This window comes from Poecile atricapillus, chromosome 4 (genome assembly GCF_030490865.1).
Source record: "Poecile atricapillus isolate bPoeAtr1 chromosome 4, bPoeAtr1.hap1, whole genome shotgun sequence".
NCBI lineage: Eukaryota > Metazoa > Chordata > Aves > Passeriformes > Paridae > Poecile > Poecile atricapillus.
The window spans coordinates 51,003,707-51,024,057 of record NC_081252.1 but is presented as its reverse complement, the minus strand read 5'-3'; the positions used below and the strand labels follow the sequence as shown (position 1 = coordinate 51,024,057).

At 38.7% G+C, this 20,351-nt stretch overlaps 2 protein-coding genes across 4 annotated transcripts in view; one reads left to right on the top strand and one right to left on the bottom strand.

The window, feature by feature from the left end:
- The window catches only part of ATP10D (ATPase phospholipid transporting 10D (putative)), a 47,077-nt gene extending 31,470 nt beyond the window's left edge, over positions 1-15,607 (top strand). The window contains exons 17-23 of the mRNA XM_058837992.1: positions 447-523; positions 1,050-1,175; positions 1,559-1,759; positions 4,331-4,411; positions 4,647-4,751; positions 6,060-6,247; positions 8,186-15,607. Coding sequence (XP_058693975.1) covers positions 447-523; positions 1,050-1,175; positions 1,559-1,759; positions 4,331-4,411; positions 4,647-4,751; positions 6,060-6,247; positions 8,186-8,543 — 1,136 coding nt within the window. The 3' untranslated portion in view covers positions 8,544-15,607. The remainder of the gene's footprint in view (positions 1-446; positions 524-1,049; positions 1,176-1,558; positions 1,760-4,330; positions 4,412-4,646; positions 4,752-6,059; positions 6,248-8,185) is intronic.
- A 147-nt stretch (positions 15,608-15,754) lies between these two features.
- The window catches only part of CORIN (corin, serine peptidase), a 115,567-nt gene continuing 110,970 nt past the window's right edge, over positions 15,755-20,351 (bottom strand). For all 3 annotated transcript variants that reach the window (XM_058837993.1, XM_058837994.1, XM_058837995.1), the window contains exons 20-22: positions 18,173-18,444; positions 16,620-16,753; positions 15,755-16,136 (exon numbers count right to left, since the gene is read on the bottom strand). In XM_058837993.1, the coding sequence (XP_058693976.1) occupies positions 15,954-16,136; positions 16,620-16,753; positions 18,173-18,444 (589 nt within the window). In that variant the 3' untranslated portion in view covers positions 15,755-15,953. The remainder of the gene's footprint in view (positions 16,137-16,619; positions 16,754-18,172; positions 18,445-20,351) is intronic.

The window sequence follows — 20,351 nt, the reverse complement described above, 5'->3', positions numbered from 1 at the left end:
AACATAAGATGATGTTTGTCTTCTGAAGTAACAAATTTAGTCCATAAAGTTATGTCAGTATAAAGCAGTAAGAACAGCATCATACTGTGTTATGTAACATGCAAAGCAGCAAGTGACAGCATTTTTCTTTCCATCACAACCCCACAAAATAAGGAGGCAGAGGGGAGATGACTGGCTGTGATATAAAGCAACCATGTTTTCTGGTGCAGCATACCAGCTAAATTCTGACAAAAGGAATAACTATTATCTATTTGGAGAACATAGTTCAGTTCAGTCGGGCCTTCACTTACTAATCCTGTTCTCTTTAGGGTTTTTCAGTGTTTGCCATAAAAATGTGTTTCTCTTAACTGTCTTCTGTTTGATATTTGTCTTTTCCTGCTACCTCTGCAGGTGTCCAATGTGATAGCCAGCAAAGTTAGTTTCGATTTTTCCTCTTTTCTCTGTAGGTGATGGTGCCAATGATGTCAGTATGATCCAGGTGGCTGACACTGGTGTAGGAATATCTGGCCAGGAAGGCATGCAGGTAGTGAATCCAAAGATATCTGCAAATTATGTCAGGTTACATTTTAAATCAGTTCAAAGTGTACTCTGGAGACCCAATAGCTCCACAGTCCGTTCCCTTACATGGGCGAGACTTTTCAGCCTCAGCCTCACACCCAGGCCTCAGCATTCCACCAGGAGCAATTAGAAGCTGAATGCTGTAGGTTAAGCTCCAAACAACAGTTTTCTGCCTGTCAGTGAGCTCCATATTACTCATGTTGTGCAGGGAAATGAGCAGCCCAAGTGTCAGTGTCAGTGATTTCTGTGCACTTGTGCAGAAATAATGATGACAGATATATTGCTGCTTGTGCTCTGCTGGACTGAGCTCTGTGTGTTGTAAAGTCTTGTATGGAAGTGGATATCTTAGTGAGCATAACCTGGCAAGCAATGTATAAAAAAATTATAAAATAAAGATTTCCAACAGTGGGTAAGTTGCTTGGTTGGCAGTATCTGAAGCTTATCTTTAACAGTTTGGTTATAGCATATCCTTCTCTTTGTGTGTGTTGCAGGCTGTGATGGCAAGTGACTTTGCAATCTCTCAGTTTAGACACCTCAGGAAGCTGCTGCTTGTCCATGGTCACTGGTGTTATACCAGACTTACCAACATGGTGCTTTACTACTTCTATAAGAATGTGGTATGTAGCTGTCCCATTCTAGGGACATCACAGTTCATGTATTTTTGAGCACTGAAAGGTTTAGTGAGTCTTTATTTTCTTTTTTCTCTTCCTATTGTCAATGGTTTCAAAATGTGTCAAACAATTCAGTTTCCCATTTGCCTGCAGAGACCAGAGGCTCTTATTTCTTGGACTAAATTTCCTTCTCAAAGTCACTGTTTGATTTGATTAAACAGTGGGTTATGGGCGTTACTAATATGGTGGTAGCTTGACTGTTTCAACAAGTCATGTCTAATTTTGAAATGTTTCCACAGAGTTCTTTAACCAAACATAAGACCTACCAGTTTTTCTCTTGTTTTTAAAGCTTTTGTCAATGGCTAAAATTTCACCATGTCACTTTTCAGACCTACGTGAACCTCCTGTTTTGGTACCAGTTTTTCTGCGGGTTTTCAGGCACATCAATGACTGACTACTGGATCTTGATTCTTTTCAATCTCCTTTTTACATCAGTGCCACCCATCATTTATGGTGTCTTGGACAAAGATGTATCTGCAGAGATACTCATGGAACTCCCACAGCTTTACACAATGAGCCAGAAATCTGTGGTAGGTTACAGAGTGCTTGGCCTGAAGCAAATTGAAATGGTCAGCATTTGAGCCTTTTCTGTCTTTTATGTTTCATCTCAGACAAACATTGTTTTAAATTACTTTCTCTATTAGGAAGCTTCTGGGCCTGTTCAATATGTGCACAAATGAAAACTTGTTTTTCAGAAGATTTTTTTAAGCTCTTTTCAGTCATAGACCCAATCTTATCAGACATTTGGATGATAAAAGAAATTAATTCAGGTAAAGCAATATACTAGACAAACATTGTTACCAGCACATTTATTTCATTCACTGTGTCAGCTGTTGACATGCTTCCTCAAACTGGGATTTGTTTGAGCAAGATAAGGGCACTCTGTATTTCTTCTTTGTCATATAAGGGTCTCAACTGCCAAAGAACCAGAGCATATTAATTTCAAATAATCCTCAGAGAACTTCTGTCAGTCAGGGTACTTTTCACCTTAGAGGTATGTTCTGAAATCTGCCTTCCCACCTGGAAACACTGTACTTCATACCTGGTCTATCAGTAAATTCTGTCCGTACATTTAGCACAAAAACCTGAAGGGAGTGGGGGAGTAGGTTCTAAATAAAATTTTATAAATCAGTGAAGGTTTTCCTGGTTTCTGCTTTGCTTAGTGTGAATTCTAGCATTATTTTGATTTCATACTTCCAAAAATTTAATAATTAAAATAATATCTTTATTATAACAATTGAAGGCAGTGACATACTGAGCCTGAGACAAAATAGGTACTAATGGTGCAGGGAGAGAAAACATTGACAATATGAGTCACTTAAAGCTTTAACATTTTCTTTATGATCAGATCCTACAGTATCATTAGAAGGCATTTCTTTACCAAGAGGATGGTCATACACTGGAGCAGCCTTCACAGAGGTGTGGTCAATGCCCCAAGTCTATCAGTGTTGGACAATGCCCTTAATAACATGCCTGAACTTTTGGTCAGACCTGAAGTGGTCAGGCAGTTGGACCAGATAATCCATTCCAACTGAAATATTTTATTTTGTTTTATTCTATTCTAATACTACTAAAAAAAAAAAGAGCTACAGTATATTGTGTACTAGTGTTGTCTCATTTATTATAACCTGGTGGAAGTTTAGGTCTGGTGTAGAAGGAAAAGAAGGTTATACAGTGAATGGATATTTTTCTTTGCTTGTTTGTGGATTTCTCAATTTCTTTTTATATACCCTTAAATACTTAATGCTACTTGGTTTACACTATTTTTGAAAAAGAAAGTACTCTTCTGGTACCAATCCAAACCTCTGTACATTGGCTTGAGCAGGTCTGTGTTTTGTCAGTCAGAGAATTTTGATTCAGTAAATGTTTCAATGCCTCGTGATTTGTTTTGATCTTCAGGGTGTGTACAGTACAGTGATCTGAGCTGAGCTGAAGGTTTTGAAGCAACATAATCAGAATTACTGCATTACATATTTTTTTTTTCTTTGCCTTTTTATTCCCTTATCTTCTGTTAGTGTTTCTGTCTGCTGTCCATCCCATCATTTCTTGCTCTATGGTTGGAGTTATCATTTCTTTTCTTGCATGGAAGCACACAGAAATAACTGCTTGCAATTAAATACAGTATAGAAGGAAGAGAAATGCTTTAAAAGATGCAATAAGATGCAATTTCACAATATTGCACCATGACATCACAAGTGTACAGCTTTGTATAAACTAAAAAATAATGGAACAGTAAGTGGGATTCATCTTCAGTGTTTAAAGCACTTTTCAGAAAGGCAAATAAGTTTTCCACATCTCCTCTGGACAGCAGTTCAGTTCTTGAAAGGGCTGAATGGCTCTTTGGAAAAACCCATCTCTCCACTAATTGTAGAGGATATCCTGTATGATTAGACTTCTCACCTACGTGTCTCACTTCAGTGGTTGAGGGAATGGGATATAGCTGAGCCAGAGCATAGGCAACTGCGGTTTCCTAGGTGGTTTATCTGTCATAGCAGTGTGCCAGTACTGAGGGAGGAAGTCTTATTCCCTTCTCCCTTCTTTTCTTCCTGTTCCCTATTCATCCATATAGTTAAAGTATTTTACTTGTGCCTGCTCAGTTACCCCATCAGGTTCTCCCAGGAGCTGGTTTAAAGAGCAATGTGTTATTCCAGCAGAAAAGTGAGTTGATATCTCACATGAGTTAAATTAGTTCACAGAGAAGTCCCATCCGCACAGAGGAGTCAAACAGCACACAACAAAAAGGGATGGAGGTAGAAGGTAGGACTTAGTATTCCGTGATGGTAAGCTGCAGGGTGCTTCCCTGTCCATCAGCCCCTTCCCCTCCTTAGGACTCACTGAGGCTCTGGTACATCTGTTCTGGTAGGAACAGCTGCAATATCAGAGTTCCCAGAGCTGGCTGCTGATTTAAATAGTAACAGTTAGCTAGCTGTATGTGTGGAGGGAGATCTTTGTTCTAATAACTGTACACAAAAAATGCCTTTTCCACTTGGAAACTAGCTGGAATTCTGCAGGTAATCTTTCCCCAGATCCAAATTAATGGTAGTTAAGGATGCAGCAATTTATTCCATTTGTTTCAATGCCATTTTGTTTTTCTCTTACAGGCTTACTTGCCTTCAACATTCTGGATAACCTTGCTGGATGCTTTTTACCAAAGTCTCATTTGCTTTTTTGTGCCTTACTTTGTAAGTGCTGGCTACAAAATACATTTTTACATTTTGACTTACTTAAAACCTAAGCAAATTAGAGAATAGAATTAAGTATTTTTACTTCCTTGAATATGAGTGTATACTAAGAAAATCATCATTGAAACAGAGTTGAACTCTGTGCAAATATGTATGGTATTTAAATTATTCATTCACTTTGTATTAGGACTATACATAAAGAATATTTAACAATGACCACTGTCTTCCTTTACAGACTTACTGTGGTTCAGACATAGATATTATTTCTTTTGGAAACCCCATAAACACAGCAGCACTCTTCATAATGCTGTTTCACCTTCTCATTGAGTGCAAGTCTGTGGTGAGTACTTTGTTTCCCAAAGAGTATATTCCTTACAGAGTATGTGCATACAGCTTTCAGTAAAATTAGAGGGAAGAAAGGTCTTTATATGCAAAACAGAATAAGTATAAAAGACTCAAACCCTAAATATTATATTTATGTGACCATGTGAGCTCTCCTAACACACCTGTCATTGGAACCAATAGAAATATGACTAAAATTAATAAACTTGGTCTCAGTAAATAGTGAAATGGCCTATTTTTAAATAGTGAAATGATTCTGCTTTCTTTTGGGTGGTTTGGAGGATATTGGTTCTGTTTTGCAAATGGTAAAATCCACCAGTGACCTGCTGAAACTTCCTTATTTTGCATCCCAAAGACAGAAGTGTAAACTGCTGATTTTGAATGCTTGGAATTGGTGATCTTCTCTGTGGCCAGGATGAACAACTCAGAGGTGTACTTTGATGCAAGAACTGGAAAACCAATATGCTAAGAAACATTATTTCAGTTTTTAAGACTGCACAGGCTAAAGTGTGTCCCTTAGCTTGCATAAATTTAGAGCCCTTACATGGGTACTACTTAGGGTTTTGGCTTAATTTTAAAGAAAATACAATAGTGAGTACAGTAGAAGGATACTTACTAATGGGTTTTGTTTTTTCTTTGGCTTTTTAAAAGTGTTTTTTAGGATTGTTTTATAATGGATGAAATGTCAAGTTGTGATTCAGTCTTTTCATTGTTCTTTTGGGAGTATGACATCGACAATTAAAATGTTTTTACTGAGAACATATGTATAGCATGAGTGTATTCACACTCTGGTTAGAGAACTGTGCTTAAATGTGTTTGGCATTTTTTGATGTTGGCAAGCTGTCAGACCAATGACAATGTTGCCTTCTTAGTAGCTGTTATACCCATTTAGGTGTAAAATTACAGAAAACTCCAGTGTAGAAAGGTAACCAGTGTCTCAAACAAGATACATAAGGGTGGTGTCATGTGAAGATCTTGCCTCCATTTGCTTGAGAAAGTTTTCTGTGCTGCCAGTGGATGAGGTGGTAATCTGAGGCAGTTGTCTTTCACAAAAGAATGAAAAGCTATGAATTTATGAGAATTAAAAAAATTAAATATCTGGAACATCCATATAGTGTAGAAAGAAGGCTCCATTCTTTCTGGACTGTTTTGTATGAAATCAGGAATATTATCTGAACAGATGTGTCCTCTGTTACATTCAGCAGCTGCCCATGAAGGAAAAGTGTGCATGTTCATGCAAATACAGATGTAACAGCCTTTCTGTTTTACAGCTTAAATCTTATTTCTTTCCATTTCTGAACTGCAGACGTGGATACATACAGTAGTTATAGTTGGCAGCATCCTGTTTTACTTTGTGTTCACTCTGGCTGTTGGAGCAACCTGCAAAACCCACAACCCACGATCAGATTTTTACTGGATCATGGAAAAGCACATGACAGACCCAGTGTTTTACTTAGTTTGCCTCCTGACTACTTGCATTGCTCTGCTACCCAGGTGAGTTTCTGTTTTATAAATGTAGATTGCTGCTGTTACCTAAATTAGTTTTCTGTGAGTCAGTGATATTATAAATTTCTAGCTAGAGGTCTTTCCCCCCGGCATCCCCCAATAAAAATGTTAATTTCATGACTCTACTAGACCTACTTGTGGAGGACATGTGAGGACAACTTTTTAGTGCCATTTAGTTCTCCAAGTAAATTTCAGTAATAAAAAATTTCTTTTGAATTTATGTACAAATCAGTTAAATTAGTGATCAAAGTTGGACATGTACTATATACAGACCAAAGAAATACTTGCTTCATCTGTGTTAGTTTGTGGAATGATTTTCTGCTTGAAATTTATGTCATGAATATGTACAAGAGTATTTAGAATGAAGAATGCATAAGCTTCTTTGTGGGATAGAAATGTTCTGACTAGATTCACAAGAGGTCTTGACATTTTTTTGTCTCATTGAAGTTCAAGTTCAATAATTCATTCACCCTGGAGGGGCAGCAGTATTGGATGGAGGTGAAAGACTCCAGCATGCTATGCTGAACAGGGAGACACCTGAGCCAGCCAGCAGAGCAAAACAAACCATGTAAAAAACAGTAAAAGAGGTTCATCAAACCCTCTGTTTAGCTTTTAGTAGCCACAGCTATCTTCATTTCACTGGCTGAGCGTGAACTCCACTGTAGCCTACTAGTGAAGTGCCTCCAGTGCTATAGTTATTAATTCTTCTGTGTTATGTCTTTTTCTTCCATCATTTCAGAAGGAATGAGACTTAAAATTGAACTGCACAGACAGATACTGAAAAGAGTTGAGGAGAATAAGTGTTGTTTCCTGCTCACCTGATGTAATTTTATATCATTAGACACAATCTGACCACACTTTCTGGATGAAGTGCTGTAGCACAGGCTGCATAAGTTATCAGTCCTGCCGGCAGGATAGCTGGCAAGAGCCATGCCTGTAGATGCCTGCAATGGCCACCAAGTATTAAGCCCTGTTTGAACATGTCTGATCTGTGTCTTAAGCATGTCATCAAGAGTTTTACTGCACTCACTGGGGATCATGACTGATCTGATCTGACTGATAGCTTTGGTTCACACTTCAGCAGAATGACAAACTGTGAGGTGCAAGAAACACATGGCCTCTTCCTTTTCCATCCCTGCTCTCAGCTTTGGTTCAGGTGGTGACAGTAGAGCCTTTTCTTTCACACACAGTAAATCTCCCCTACATGACAAATTAATAGATAAAGGCTGTTCTGGGACCTTTTGGTAGGGCTGGAGAGCCAAGGTAGGATGAGTGTTTCGGCTTGGTGACTGCTTCTGATGTGTAGCTGTTCAATTTTGAAGAAGACAGTGGTTTTCATGGTGAATTAAAGGCAAACAATTTAAAAATTCCTTTAAGCTATATGTACTCTCCCTATGTCAATACCTTAGAAGATTTATAACTGTTGTGGCTAATTTCAGCTTTTCTGCTTCAGTGATTTGAAGCAGAAGTGCCTATTATGGTACTATTGCTGTCACATGTATGTTTTTTTCCATGTTTATTTCTGATATGATCCTTTGTATGGTGCTGAAAAGCCTTCACTCAGGGGCATTGTGAAGCCAGGGTGTCATCTGCAGATTCTAGCATGAGGGAGTGAGATTTGGGCTTTCACTGGAGGTTTAATGGAGTTGTCTCATAGAGGAACAGATGTTGAATGCCCTGTTGAATTCTGAAAAATTCACTGCAAAAATCTGTGATTAAATCCAACCTATGTTGCCAGTTAAGTCAGTTCTAATATCACAGAATCATAGAATGGCCTGGGTTGGAAGAGACCTTAAGGATCATCTAGTTTCCAGTCCAGGAACTAGGCTTCAGGGTTACTTGAATGGTGTTTGGTTTCCTTTAGTCACTGGGAATAGTTTTGGGTATCTTTTAAGCAGCTTATTTATAACTCTGTTTATTTTGTAGATATTTGATAAGAGTTCTCCAAGGAACATTGTTTCCATCTCCGGTGTTGAGAGCCAAGTGCCTTGTGAGACTGTCCCCTGAGGAGCAGAGGAAAGCAATTAAGAGATGGAAATATGAGTGCAATGTGAATGATAGAGTGGAGCTCCAACCTACTTCTGCTCCTTACAGCTCAGCTGCAGGTGCTGTATCAGAGGAAGAAAGCACTGACAGTGTTTTGCCAGCATTTAAAACACCTTTTCAGACCTGTTCAAGAGATGGGTTAGTAAAGAACACCTCCTTCTTACCAGACATTCAGGATGAGTCTGGGGGAACAACTGTCTTGAACTCTGAAAAGACTGAATTTATCAAAGAAAACTAATAGTTACATTTGGTGGTAATAGTTCATGCCCCAAAGTCTCTGTGTGTACTTCTGAAAAGGGCAGCAGTGCTGTCTCTCTAGCACACAAAGCAGTTTTGAGTTCTGTTTTGTGTGAAGATGTTTTACTGTATTTTACAAAGTTGGAATGCTAGCTGGTTAAACACAGAAGTAATAACTGCTGATTTTTGTCATGCTGTGGTTTTGTTTTCTTCAGCCTAGGTAGATGATGAACACATTTCCTTAAAAGCCTTTTTGTTTCTAAGAGTTATCCATAATTTATTAAGATGTTCAAGGTCTAAATGTGTGTATTATTTTTTATATTTCTTCACAGAGTAGACTTTGCATACTGCTTATTTCTTGTATTCAACATTGCATAACATCTCGTGGTGTTATGGACACATTGCATGAAAGTGGATTTGCAGAATCCAGTTGAGCTAAGTCAGCCTGCTCCCTTACACTGCTGCCCTAGAACCCTAGCATGCCCTGGGATTCACCACTTGCTGAAGTATGAAGTAAGCAGCAGAGTTGGATGTGGTGTTACTGTTTGGCTTCTTTCAAGACTTTTTATTACTTGTTGTAGTGTGTGTAGACAGTAATTTATGTAACCACTGTGGTCCAGTTGTTCACCTGGCTATTGCATGGGCCATCTCATTGATGGACAAACACCATTTTAACCATAAGAGAGAACCATAAATGAGACACATGTAATGTGTCTCCCTCGCCTTTCTCCTCACATAAAGAGCAAATCCTAAGTGCAGCCTTTTGTTTTCCATGACAGTTCATCCTCCTGCTGTATCACTCCATTTTGACTCCATGTGCCATTTCATGTTATCTGCCACCAAATGGACTTCTTTCCCACCTCACTCAATTCAGATGTTGGCTGGCTGTCTTTCCTTTAAACTACCTCATGCCTGTACTGAAAAATTGTCTGCCAGCAGCAGTGAGGAGCTCCAGTCTGTCTTCAGGTCTTCCCTTACAAATAGCAGCTTCTAGCTGATAACATCACTCTTCTTCACTCTCAGGTGTTTTTACATTCCTCCAGACTTTTATAATAATCAGCTTAAGTGTCTCTAAAGGCTGCTCAGAAGAAGGAATAATGCATAGCATGTCTCACATTTGAGTGCTGTTGCTCATCTGTCTCCAAGATAGATGAGTCCTGTCCGCTGCCAGTTTCCCACTGCTCACACACTGCACAAAAAGTGGCTGAGGTGCATGTGGAAACTTCTAGATTCCAGACTCTCTAAAATATTGTCTCCTTTTTACTTCCCTTCCCAAATGTTACATGGACAATTTAGAGAAGAATTTAGGAAATCTGTTTGTGTTCACTAGCACCTGTTGAAATAAACAATTTCCTCAAACTGTAGCTTCTAATGAATTATTAGTGCTGAGCCCATTTTTTGGTTTTGTTACTTTCTAAAAGTTTTTGCTTTCAAATTGCCAAGATTTGTGTGTTTTTAGGCACCATGTTTTGGGCAAGGGCTGTGCTTTTTAATTGAACCATGAGCTTTCCACATCAATGATCCACATTACATATTCCTCATCTTTTAAGATCTCTGAAAGAATTTAAACAAACGCTGTGAGGTCTGGACAGCTGCTCCTGCACAGGGTAGATATTGAGGGCATGCTGAGTTCATTCAAATGCCGGTCACCACATGTTACCAAATGTTTAAAACAGCTCTGTGTTCAAAAGGTAGAATGTAATCAGGGCTGACTCTAACCATAGTGTTAGTGATGAGAAAAAGAGAAAATATACTTTTTGTTTAGCCTGTAGAAGAAAAGTAGTAGAAGGAGAAAGTGATCACAGCCATTTCTGAATTTCTTTTTTTTAAAATTTGGCTCCAACATATGACAAAATTTTTTTTGTAAGTTGTAACATAAAGTTAGTGGAGACCTTTGAAGTGATGGCAGACATTCAAATTCCAAGAGATGGTGTTGATCTGAGTTACTTTTTCAGATGTTTGTCTCGAACATCGTTCTTGCTGTGTGGAGGCACCTTGCCATGAGCATACTCCAGATTTCCCAAGTAAAACATCTCAGCTTTCTAGACAAGAAATGGGCGCTGCAAGGTTGCAAAACAGTCAGCAAGTTGTGCAGGGGGACAAGATGGTACCAAGGCAGAATCATATAGAAACAGAGTTACTGGGATGGAGTGAAATCATCTATATTGCTCCACAGCCTCAAGGCAGGCTGAGTTCTACCCATGTCCTTCCCTAGTGGATGTTATCCTGCTGTAAAGAGCTCCAGAGAAATAGGCAGTACTTTGCTGCCCTCAAAGTCAAATATTGTTTTTGTTTTCATTACCTGACCTGTAATTTTTTCTGTACTTTAAATCCATGGCCTCTCTGTACTTGTGGCCACTGAGAGGAGATTGGTCCATGTTCTACAAGTCTCTAACTCTATGACTGAGTTGTGCTGAACTTGCATGGAGGAGCTCCAGCACTTCCAGTGACCTGAGGGAGTGTAGGCCTCAGCTGTGTCCCTGCCTGTTACTGTGAAAAAGAGTTTGGGGACAACACCAGCCTGTGACACGCCCTCTTTTTGCCTCTGCTGCAGAAGCAGAACCTACCAGAAGATTTGAAAGGTAGATGATCATTTAGTTTGCATTTTTTTTTCATACAAAAGCTGTAAGTATTCAGAGTAAGATCTTCCAAAACCTTCTGACTAAGCCATGGCATCAAAATAACTGAGTGAGGAAGCATGGGTGAGAGTCATCTGTTAGACCCAAGATCAGCTGCATGATGCCTCTGGGACATTTAAATTGCTATTATGTGATTCTTTACAAGCCTCATAACTCCATTACTCACAAATTAGTGTGGTGAGGCTTTCAGGACACTGTTCCTGTCTGCTGAGATTGTAAGTGCTTTTGTGCCGCTTGAAGTGGTGCAAAATAACGTGTGTGTGTATGTGTGTATTGCATATTGGTACTACATATTGCTTAAAATTGTCCTCTACATGTTGTGTTTTATTAGAGGATTTCAACAAGTAGTCTGGGTGATAATCTGAATTATTTGTTGGGTGAAGCTTGCTTTGGGGTTTGGTTGTTTGGGTTTTTTTTTTATTTGACTGTTAGTTTTTTTGGTATTATGGTTTTGGGGTTGGATTTGTTTATTTTTTGTGGTGGACAAACAGCAGAAATATCTGAGGGCGTTTGCTGTGAGTGCTTGCTGTCTTTTACTGAAGGGGAGATGAGGGTAGTGAGTCTGGGAGATGAGGGTAGTGAGTCTTTAATAAAAGCTTCAAAAAGTTAATTGGCCATAACTAAAGTAGTGCCAAATGAAGGGTGGTAACAAATTGCACTCCCTGTGCTTCTCAACAGTTCAATATTCCCTTTATTTTGTTTTTTAGCACTGAAAACATCGCAATCACCTGCTTGCTTCTGCACTCCCGCACTTAGGCACAGCATGATCTGACACTTCCATTTTGAAATAACCTTTTAAGAGCATCTCACAGGTACCTTCCACATGTCATGAAACGAAGCACAGCATTTACACTTCTTTAATTTTAAAACAAAGCAAAATAACCACCTTCAACAGCCCCAAACTTTGTAGCTACCTCCAGAACAGCCTTAACTCGATTTTGATGTGCAGTATTTGATTTACAAAAGAAAGTACATGTTTTAATTTTTTTTTCTTTCACAGCAACCACACCTCTGCTAAACATTTGCAGGTAGCAGTCAGCCACAGCCTTTGCAAAGTATTTTGGCAGCACAGTGAGCTTTGGTCTGTACTTGGAGCACATTTTGAGCTGATGTTTAGCCTGAGCTGTTTTTTCCACAGCCCCACTGGCCGAAGCACAAGGTTGAGGACTGGCTGAGGACCAGTTAACACAGAGAACCCACTGCTCCCACCAGCCCTGGCTCTTGGCCGAGGCTAATGGGCAACTTCTGAATGTGACTGTCTTAACAGCGTTCCCACAGCTGAATTTCAGTGTGGGTTTTTTATAATTTGTTCCTGTTTTATTCTGGTTATATTACTCTTGCCCTCATGGTCCTGGCTTCCTTATTGCAGCAGAAGGGTAAATTTTAACTGTTTTAAGCTTCTGTCTGCTTAGTATTTTGATTTCAGCATGTGTACATGTTATTGAAATTTTGTGTGCAAGGTAAAAAGGGATTTGTCATTTAATTGCATTCCAGAGCAAAAGTATAGAACAAAATGTGTTCAGATTGCAGATTTGATTGCAGATTTGTCTTTAGTCTTTCAGATTTCAAAGTCCAGAGTAATTGCTGGCAGCAGTATTCATGGTAATGTTCTGTATTGGAAGCACACACACAGAAGAAACTAAAAGTTGTACAGTGGTAGTAGTGCCAGAATCTCTGCAAGTATTGCAGTTCTAACAGGGCTGCTAAAAAAAGTAGCTAAGGATTTAAAAATGTCTCTTGAAGGCTGTTTTTAGGCATTATTGCTAAAGTTATAACTTAATACCTCCATATTATCATTTAGTCTCTCTAAAGATTAAAACCTATTTTCAGAGACAGAGAACATTTTTCAGAGACAACAGAGAAGTTATTTTGAAAACAATTGTAAATTTTTATTAGTACAACTAGAAAGAAACACGTTGGCTTGACTGAGTGGCATTGCTTACATTTGGAGATACAGCTGTGGTAGAAGCAAAACCAACAAATGTTACCTTACAGTGACACTACACCTGTGAGACAAACAACGTAAGTGTGATCATAGCCATTATGTCAGCACACAGGAAAAAGCTTGATACAGTGGAAGGAGGAACATGTTTGCCTATTTCCTGTGTATACATAAAAAAACAGTATAAAAATACATTTATAAAATTACAAATTTCCTCTTTACATGGAATGTTGTGTCAGACACAGTTGTGGGAAAGGGTAAGACCCAAGTGCTCCCTCCTAAAGCCATCTGGGATGGGGTTCGGCCTGGAATTTCTTTGGACTGATGCCATATAGGATGGGGCTGGACCTTATGTTTAAGAAACACTCTTTCTCATTTCCTGGGAGGGACTGCTTGGAAACTGGTGGTAGGCCAAATGCCTAATTAAATTAATTAGTTAATTAAAATGTGTAGTTACATGTTATCATTTGGTAATGCTAATATCTACATGAATAATTTTACGTGCTCTGGTGCTTTACAAAATTCAAAGCTTCTAACTACAGTATCTAGTGGAGATAAGCCAGGCTGGGCTATTCATTCTGCAGCAGCACCTCTTTGGAAAACAGACCTGGCCACAACCTGTCTGACACCAGCCAGCTGGCTCTAACAACTGCTGGACCACCTCCTCGGGGTACTCTTGATAACCACCTCCAGGACTCTGAACTTTTCTGCCCTACAGCTGCAGAGATCCCAGCCCCAGAGGAAAGCTGGGAGTGAGAGGCTGAGGAATGAGAGCTCCAGCCTCCATATCCTTAAGGCAAGGGCATCAATAACCAGCTTCAGCTGTAATCTACTTGGACTAGATAAACACTGGCAGAGCTGCCTTCTCTCATTTATAGCTGGGGGAAGAGTATTTAAGTGTCATATCCTTAAGATATTAAAAGTCATAAAAAACAACAATCAAACCTACCAAAGCCTCAAAGAGTTTTTTTCTGAGCATGAACCAGTGATTCAATAATCGCTTAAATAATTTCAGAATCTGTAACATAAATATTGAGTATTTATTAATATTCATGTCTACAGTGCAGTCTAGTGTGACTAATGTTCTAATGTTAGCAATACTTAAGGAGAAGATACAGAGATAAGAGATAAACCTTCATGAAAGCAATAGATCTATGTAGATGAGTTGCAACATGATTAGTAGTACCTGAAATGTCCATGTGTTAGGTCTTTTAATGCACGTTTCCACATGTGGCAGTCATGCTATTGACATGGCCCTGCCATGCTGTCATGGGGCCATGCCAGAGGTAGCAGAGAGGGTTATGATGTGCCGTAGCCTGCATTCACAGGGGCCTATGCACAGCACTGAAAACACAAATTTTAAATGCATTGTTCCCCAGTGGAATTTTTCCTGTAATCCTCAGATTCCTGACTCGTCCCGTTCTGGCCTCCTAAAAGCTGATAGCTATGCAGGACATCATCTACAACAGTTCATAGGACACAGTTTCCCTCTAGCCACCATAAAAAGGTGCCAAGCTCCTGTTTTTTATCATAATCTTTTCCAGCCAGATTCTCTTGGACTTAAGGCATATTGTCTTACTACTGCACAAAGCACTCCACATCTGGCTACCAAGCACCTGAGCTGAGCTCCTTCAGCCTTTGCTGGTGAAGCTGTTGTACTTTTCTTCTTCTATTTCTAAAACTCATTTGAACAGAAGCTGGAATCCCAAGCCTTCTATCACTCATTTCCTTTCTGCTTTTTTTCTTTTTCCCATTTTATCTTGCTAGTCAAAATTAAACTTTAAATGCAAGGTACAAGAAGAGACCTATAACAATTAACCAGTTCCCCGATATTTGAGACAGTGCCCATTCTGCAGCTTTTTCATTTTAAATCTGCATTTTCTGTCTCTTACAAGATGTCCAAACTAGCTGACTCTAGGAGGGGAAACCATTGCAGTGGTATAGCCAACCCTCTTACATTTTCAGAGGGCTGGAGATGGTCAGTGCATCAGTATGCTGAACACATTATACAAAGCAGGGAGGAAAGCCAGTGGGGAACAGGTTTGATAAATACATCAGGGCATTGGAAGTTTCAGAAGGTGAAGTGCTAGAGGCTGTCCAAAGAGTCTGAACAGTAAAAGCTTTGGTCTCCAGTGCCTCCACTGGTTGTTTGGGTCTTTTGACCTACCGGTTCTGGCTCTGGGAACAGAAGCCGTGGAATCAGGACAGTACAGGGTTATGCCCATTCAAATTAACCAGTCTGAGGGACAAAAGGCATTAGCTCAAGCACGAAAGGAGCATATGGTAACACCTTTGGAGACCTGCACATGTGCTTTGATGTGTCCTGTGCCACATGGATGTACAAACTCACACCCTCCAGCATGTGGTATGGCCCTATCAAGAGTTGTCCTTTTGAATATATGTCCTGTAGTGCCATATGAATGCACAAAGTTCCTTCCTCATTGGAAGGAGTGAAAATGCATGTGCTACTAATTTAATAGTATTAAAATAGGTTATTTTAAAAAGTTTTTCTAGTCTGTGCTACAGCTTAGTTTTAATAGCTGAAAGGCAGAAAGTGGTTGATTCTTTTCTTTTAAGCTTTTTGCAGTGTTTGGAATAGCACCACAATAGTTAAAAGAAAAGTCAAAAGGATTATTAATTCTACCACAAAGTATATTCATGAGCAGAGGATTTACCGGTAACACACACTGCATATTCCATAGCTCCACACCATGAATAGATAGAGCTTGAAACTGCTTTTCCCAGAGTTTCTGGACTGCAAAACCTTCAGCGTTGAAGGGCGGATTCCTTTTTTTCTTTAGTCTGTCAGCACAGTTCTTGCCATCTGGAGTTAGTTTAGCAGAAAGGTGTGGATGTATATTTGTCTTTCAATCCACTCAATAAAATGTGACACGTTACTGTAAACTCCAGGTCCCAAAACCTTGGAAAAGCAGACTGAGCCCCAAGATGTTAAACCAAACAAGGTCCAGCGCCCTGCAGTATGCTCACACACAAGCGGTCCTCCACTGTCACCCTGCAACAGGAAAGTTAAAAACAGTCTATTATATACGTGGTCAGCACTCATGGTTAAAACTGTATCACAGTTCCTACATTATTTGCCTTTAGCAAATAACTCAGCTGTAAAAATCAGCCGCTCTGCTGAACTGTGTAGCCACACACGGCATTACCAGTATTTATTACCCATTACATTTGTACAAAAGACTACCTGCCAAAGGCTCATACAGTTAAAAAATTTAACTAATACAGATAAACCCTACAGTCTTCAAGCAGTATCTCATTATTGTGAAGATAAGTTTTTTACACCGATATTAACAATAATAGTAACAGTAAAAGAATAAATAGTAAATTAATAATAGTAACAGTAGAAGTTGGATTAAAGTATGTAGACAGTTGTCATTTCTAGAACAGGTAAAGTATGCTACAACTAATTAACATCATATTTGATTTTTAATAGCAGGTTTTTTTGCTGACACTTTATCCTTACAGAGAATCCTACCATGCAAGAGTCCACGGTGCCAGATTCATAGCCAGCACACAGCATCCTGCTGGTGATGATTTTCATGTCAAAATACGACTGGCATTGTTCTAAGGAAATTATGCGAACCTCTCCTTCTTGAAGCTTGAAGGGCACTGAAAAACAGAATTAAGTTTTTACTATACACAAATTCACAATTAGCTAGTATGACTCCATCAGGTATGACAAACATTTCCACTGGCATACATTATAAATACTGCTCTCTGTATATGTATTAAATGTAAGGAGCACTATGTGTTGCATTCTGGAGAAGGACTAAGCACGTGGGGACTGCTGTGACATTTGCTGTTTATTGAGCATTCGCACCTTGACATGATGCAGTTTGTGACTTCTAAGATGGGGGCAGTCGTGGCAGGTAAACAGTAACGTGAGAGAGGTGGACAACAGGCTTGATTCATTGTTCCAGGGCAGGACCTCCCCGTTTCTTGGTGTCTGTCATGGTAAAACTTCATAATAATCACAGACATTTTGGTTATGTTTGGGTAAATTTGACTTACAGAATGTACCAGGAAATCAGAATTTGAACTTAATGAAATTATTGTAATATGTTTGAGAGACAGTAGAAGACTTCTTCCTAGTCTAAGCAACTGACTGAATTCAAATTCTAATCAAAGTTGTTCAACCTAGGGTATGCAGTATTAAATGCTATGTAGCCATGGTGGTTTTTGATGCTTCCTAGCATAAAACCTTTAAAATCAACACTGACCACACTAGAGAACAAAACAACATTTTCCATTTACCAGTGCTGCAAAAAAATTCTGTTGGGAGTTTTTTTCCTGACATCCTATAGAGATATTTTTAGATGGGTAGAGATGCTAGTAAACAGCTTACCATTCATGTGTTCAATTTAATTGTTATAATAATAGCAAAAGGAGAAACACAATGGCTAGTGCACTAGAGTTGTTGGGGCCAGGCTAATTTGCATACTATTAATGCAGAATCATTTTGCCTGAACAAAGATTTACATAACCCAACAGTTCTTGTCAATGATTGTGGCAGCCCCAAAACAAGAAAATACACTAATGTTCTGTTGAGAGATACAAAAACAACACTTGTAATTATGGAATAAATCATGTCACAAGTACAAAAAGAATCTTAACCCTGGTTCCTCCAGTCTATATGCCAGTACTTCTAGTGCCTCCAGCTTTCACTGAGCTGCAAGTGTTTCCCCACTATTGATGATGTGATACCTTTGCAATACCATTCTGAATGCAACTTAGATAAGTAAATCATAACTGATGTGGGGGACTTTCTTGATAGAAGTTTCCAGATTCTAAACATTTTTAAAAATCAAGCCAGTGTCTAAGTAAGTATTGAGGAGCATAAATTGAGGCTGCTGCGTGAAAAAGCTAGGCTATAGTCACAGCTTGATCCCTTCAAGAGTAGTTACACTAGTGTTTACTAAGATCCAGTAATAGTATCAATGAGTAAAAGTTTGTAACAGTATCACTTATTTGTTTCACTCAGCAAAAGCCTCACATGTTTTTCAAAAGTCACAGAAATATTCATCTTACTTTTGTTGCCCATATGTCCCCAGCCTGTGATGTAGCAGTAGGTGTCTGGCTGAACCAACTGGTCTTTGCTGGGCAGGCAGACAGGTCTCACATAGCTTGTCTCGTTGATATCCTCATCTAGTTCCACGATGCTGATATCATAGTCTACAACTGCTCTGTTGTAGCGTGGGTGGAGGATGATGGTCCTCACTAGTCGGGTCTGCATGAAACTTGATGGATGATCAAGATTGCTAATCCCAAGCACTACTTTCCAAACAGCTGCATTTTCTCTCCTTTGTAAAAAAGAAAAAAAAAGGGGGAAAAAAAAAAAAAGTGAAATTTCATTCAAGGTCTTTCTTTTAAGCTAAATTATGCAAGATTTTTTTCCCCTTTTTGCACACTGCACTGAGCAAAGCATACAAATACTACAAGAAGAAAACAAATATTTATGCATTATTCATTACAGCAAACATCCAAGCAACAGAAGTCAATTCTTTCCATTTCCCTCCTGCTTGTAATCAAACACATTAAAGCTCACTCCATCACAAGATATGTAACCATGTATTAGGTGCTGTATTAAAGGCTGTCAGAGTCATCCCTTGGATCCTTCCCAGCATTAGTTGCTCACATGCTCAGTGGTGGGCACATACAAATTTTGCTGGGATAAGAATGTTGTTCAGTAATCTGCTGCTGACAGCAGTGAAGTCTCTCTGAAATCCGTAAGTAGTCTCAAAGAAGCAATTCTATTGTGTAAATTAAATATTTTATGATAGCCATGGGAAAAGTCTCTTATTTATTCAGCATTCTGTCTGTGCCAAGTATACTTTCTATGCCTAAGATCAAAGGTTACTTTGATTCTTAAATTTTTTTGAGATTCTTGGTAAACAGAAGACCACAAAGCAACGATACATATGATACGGGGGGAGCACTGAACTATTGCCTGTTGAGACACATCAGAAAAGCACAGATTTTATGAAAGGCTTCTAGGCTGTAATCTCTTGAGCTTAACTGGTCACGGGATATGCTACGGGTACTTCATGGTTTTTAATTAGTCTGTGATGCTAAAAGCTCTCCAAAGCAGTCACAATTCTTCACAACTGCTGAGAGACAACTCCATGTAACTAAGCACCTTTGACAGGACTGAAGCTTATTCAAAGCAGTATGACTAAAAGCATGCAAAATTTCAGCTCTTTAATAGTGCTCAACAGGATTGTAATTCTTGTAATTTGTAAAAAGATTCAGTTGCTAAATCAAGACTATGTTTATCTTAAGACTTGGATGAAAATTCTGGCTTTTCAGACTATAATGATCATTTTAGCATCATGATCAATGCGTGAGCTGTTCCATAAAGCTACAGAAATTAAGTGCTGAGAATATTAATACTCTGTTGTGCTTATGACCATTGTAAAATAGCATTGCCTAGAGAAATAAGCAGTCAGCCAGAATGCATTGACCTACATGTAAAAAAAAAAATAAATCTTTAAAGGTTTTGGATGCTTTAATGTAATGTATTTCCAAATTATCTTGACAAAACTTTGGGGACTATAATAAGAAAAGTCACAAACAACACGATGTTTAATGCAGCTCTTTCTCTTTTTTTTTTAATTTCTGATCTAGCTCTCAACAAGTATCTATGGCTATTCGTGTTATTTTTATATGCTCCTCATGCTTTGGATTCCAAACTTCATATGAGTTTCACAAAATGGAGCATTTTGTACAAAGGACCAGAGCACTTCAAAATATCTTTATATTATTGTCTTATCTGGTTGGTTTGGGAAATTTTTTTAATGCTTTATATAAAAAAAAAATAATTGTGACATCAAGAATGGTACTGCAGATGATACATTAAGCTTACAAAAATAAGCTCTTCTTACAAATGAAGAATTTCAAGATTTCAGGCTTCTGCATACAACCCCCCAAGCTATTCAGAAAGGCTGAAGAGAAAAAAGTTCATATAACTTCTCAATCAATTATTAGACCAGAATATCTTAGTACTTTAAGGTCTCTAGAATATAAATGTGAAAGAAACTTTTAACAAGTTATACTCTGAGCTCACAGGGATATTATGCAGCTCTACATGAGGGGTAAATGAACAGCTCCAAAATGCAGTGGCACTTTTTCTGCATTTGACAAAACTGGGAGAATTTTTACTTTATAATGTGACAGCTGCTTTGCTTATCTTTCAGTAATGAGAGGAATC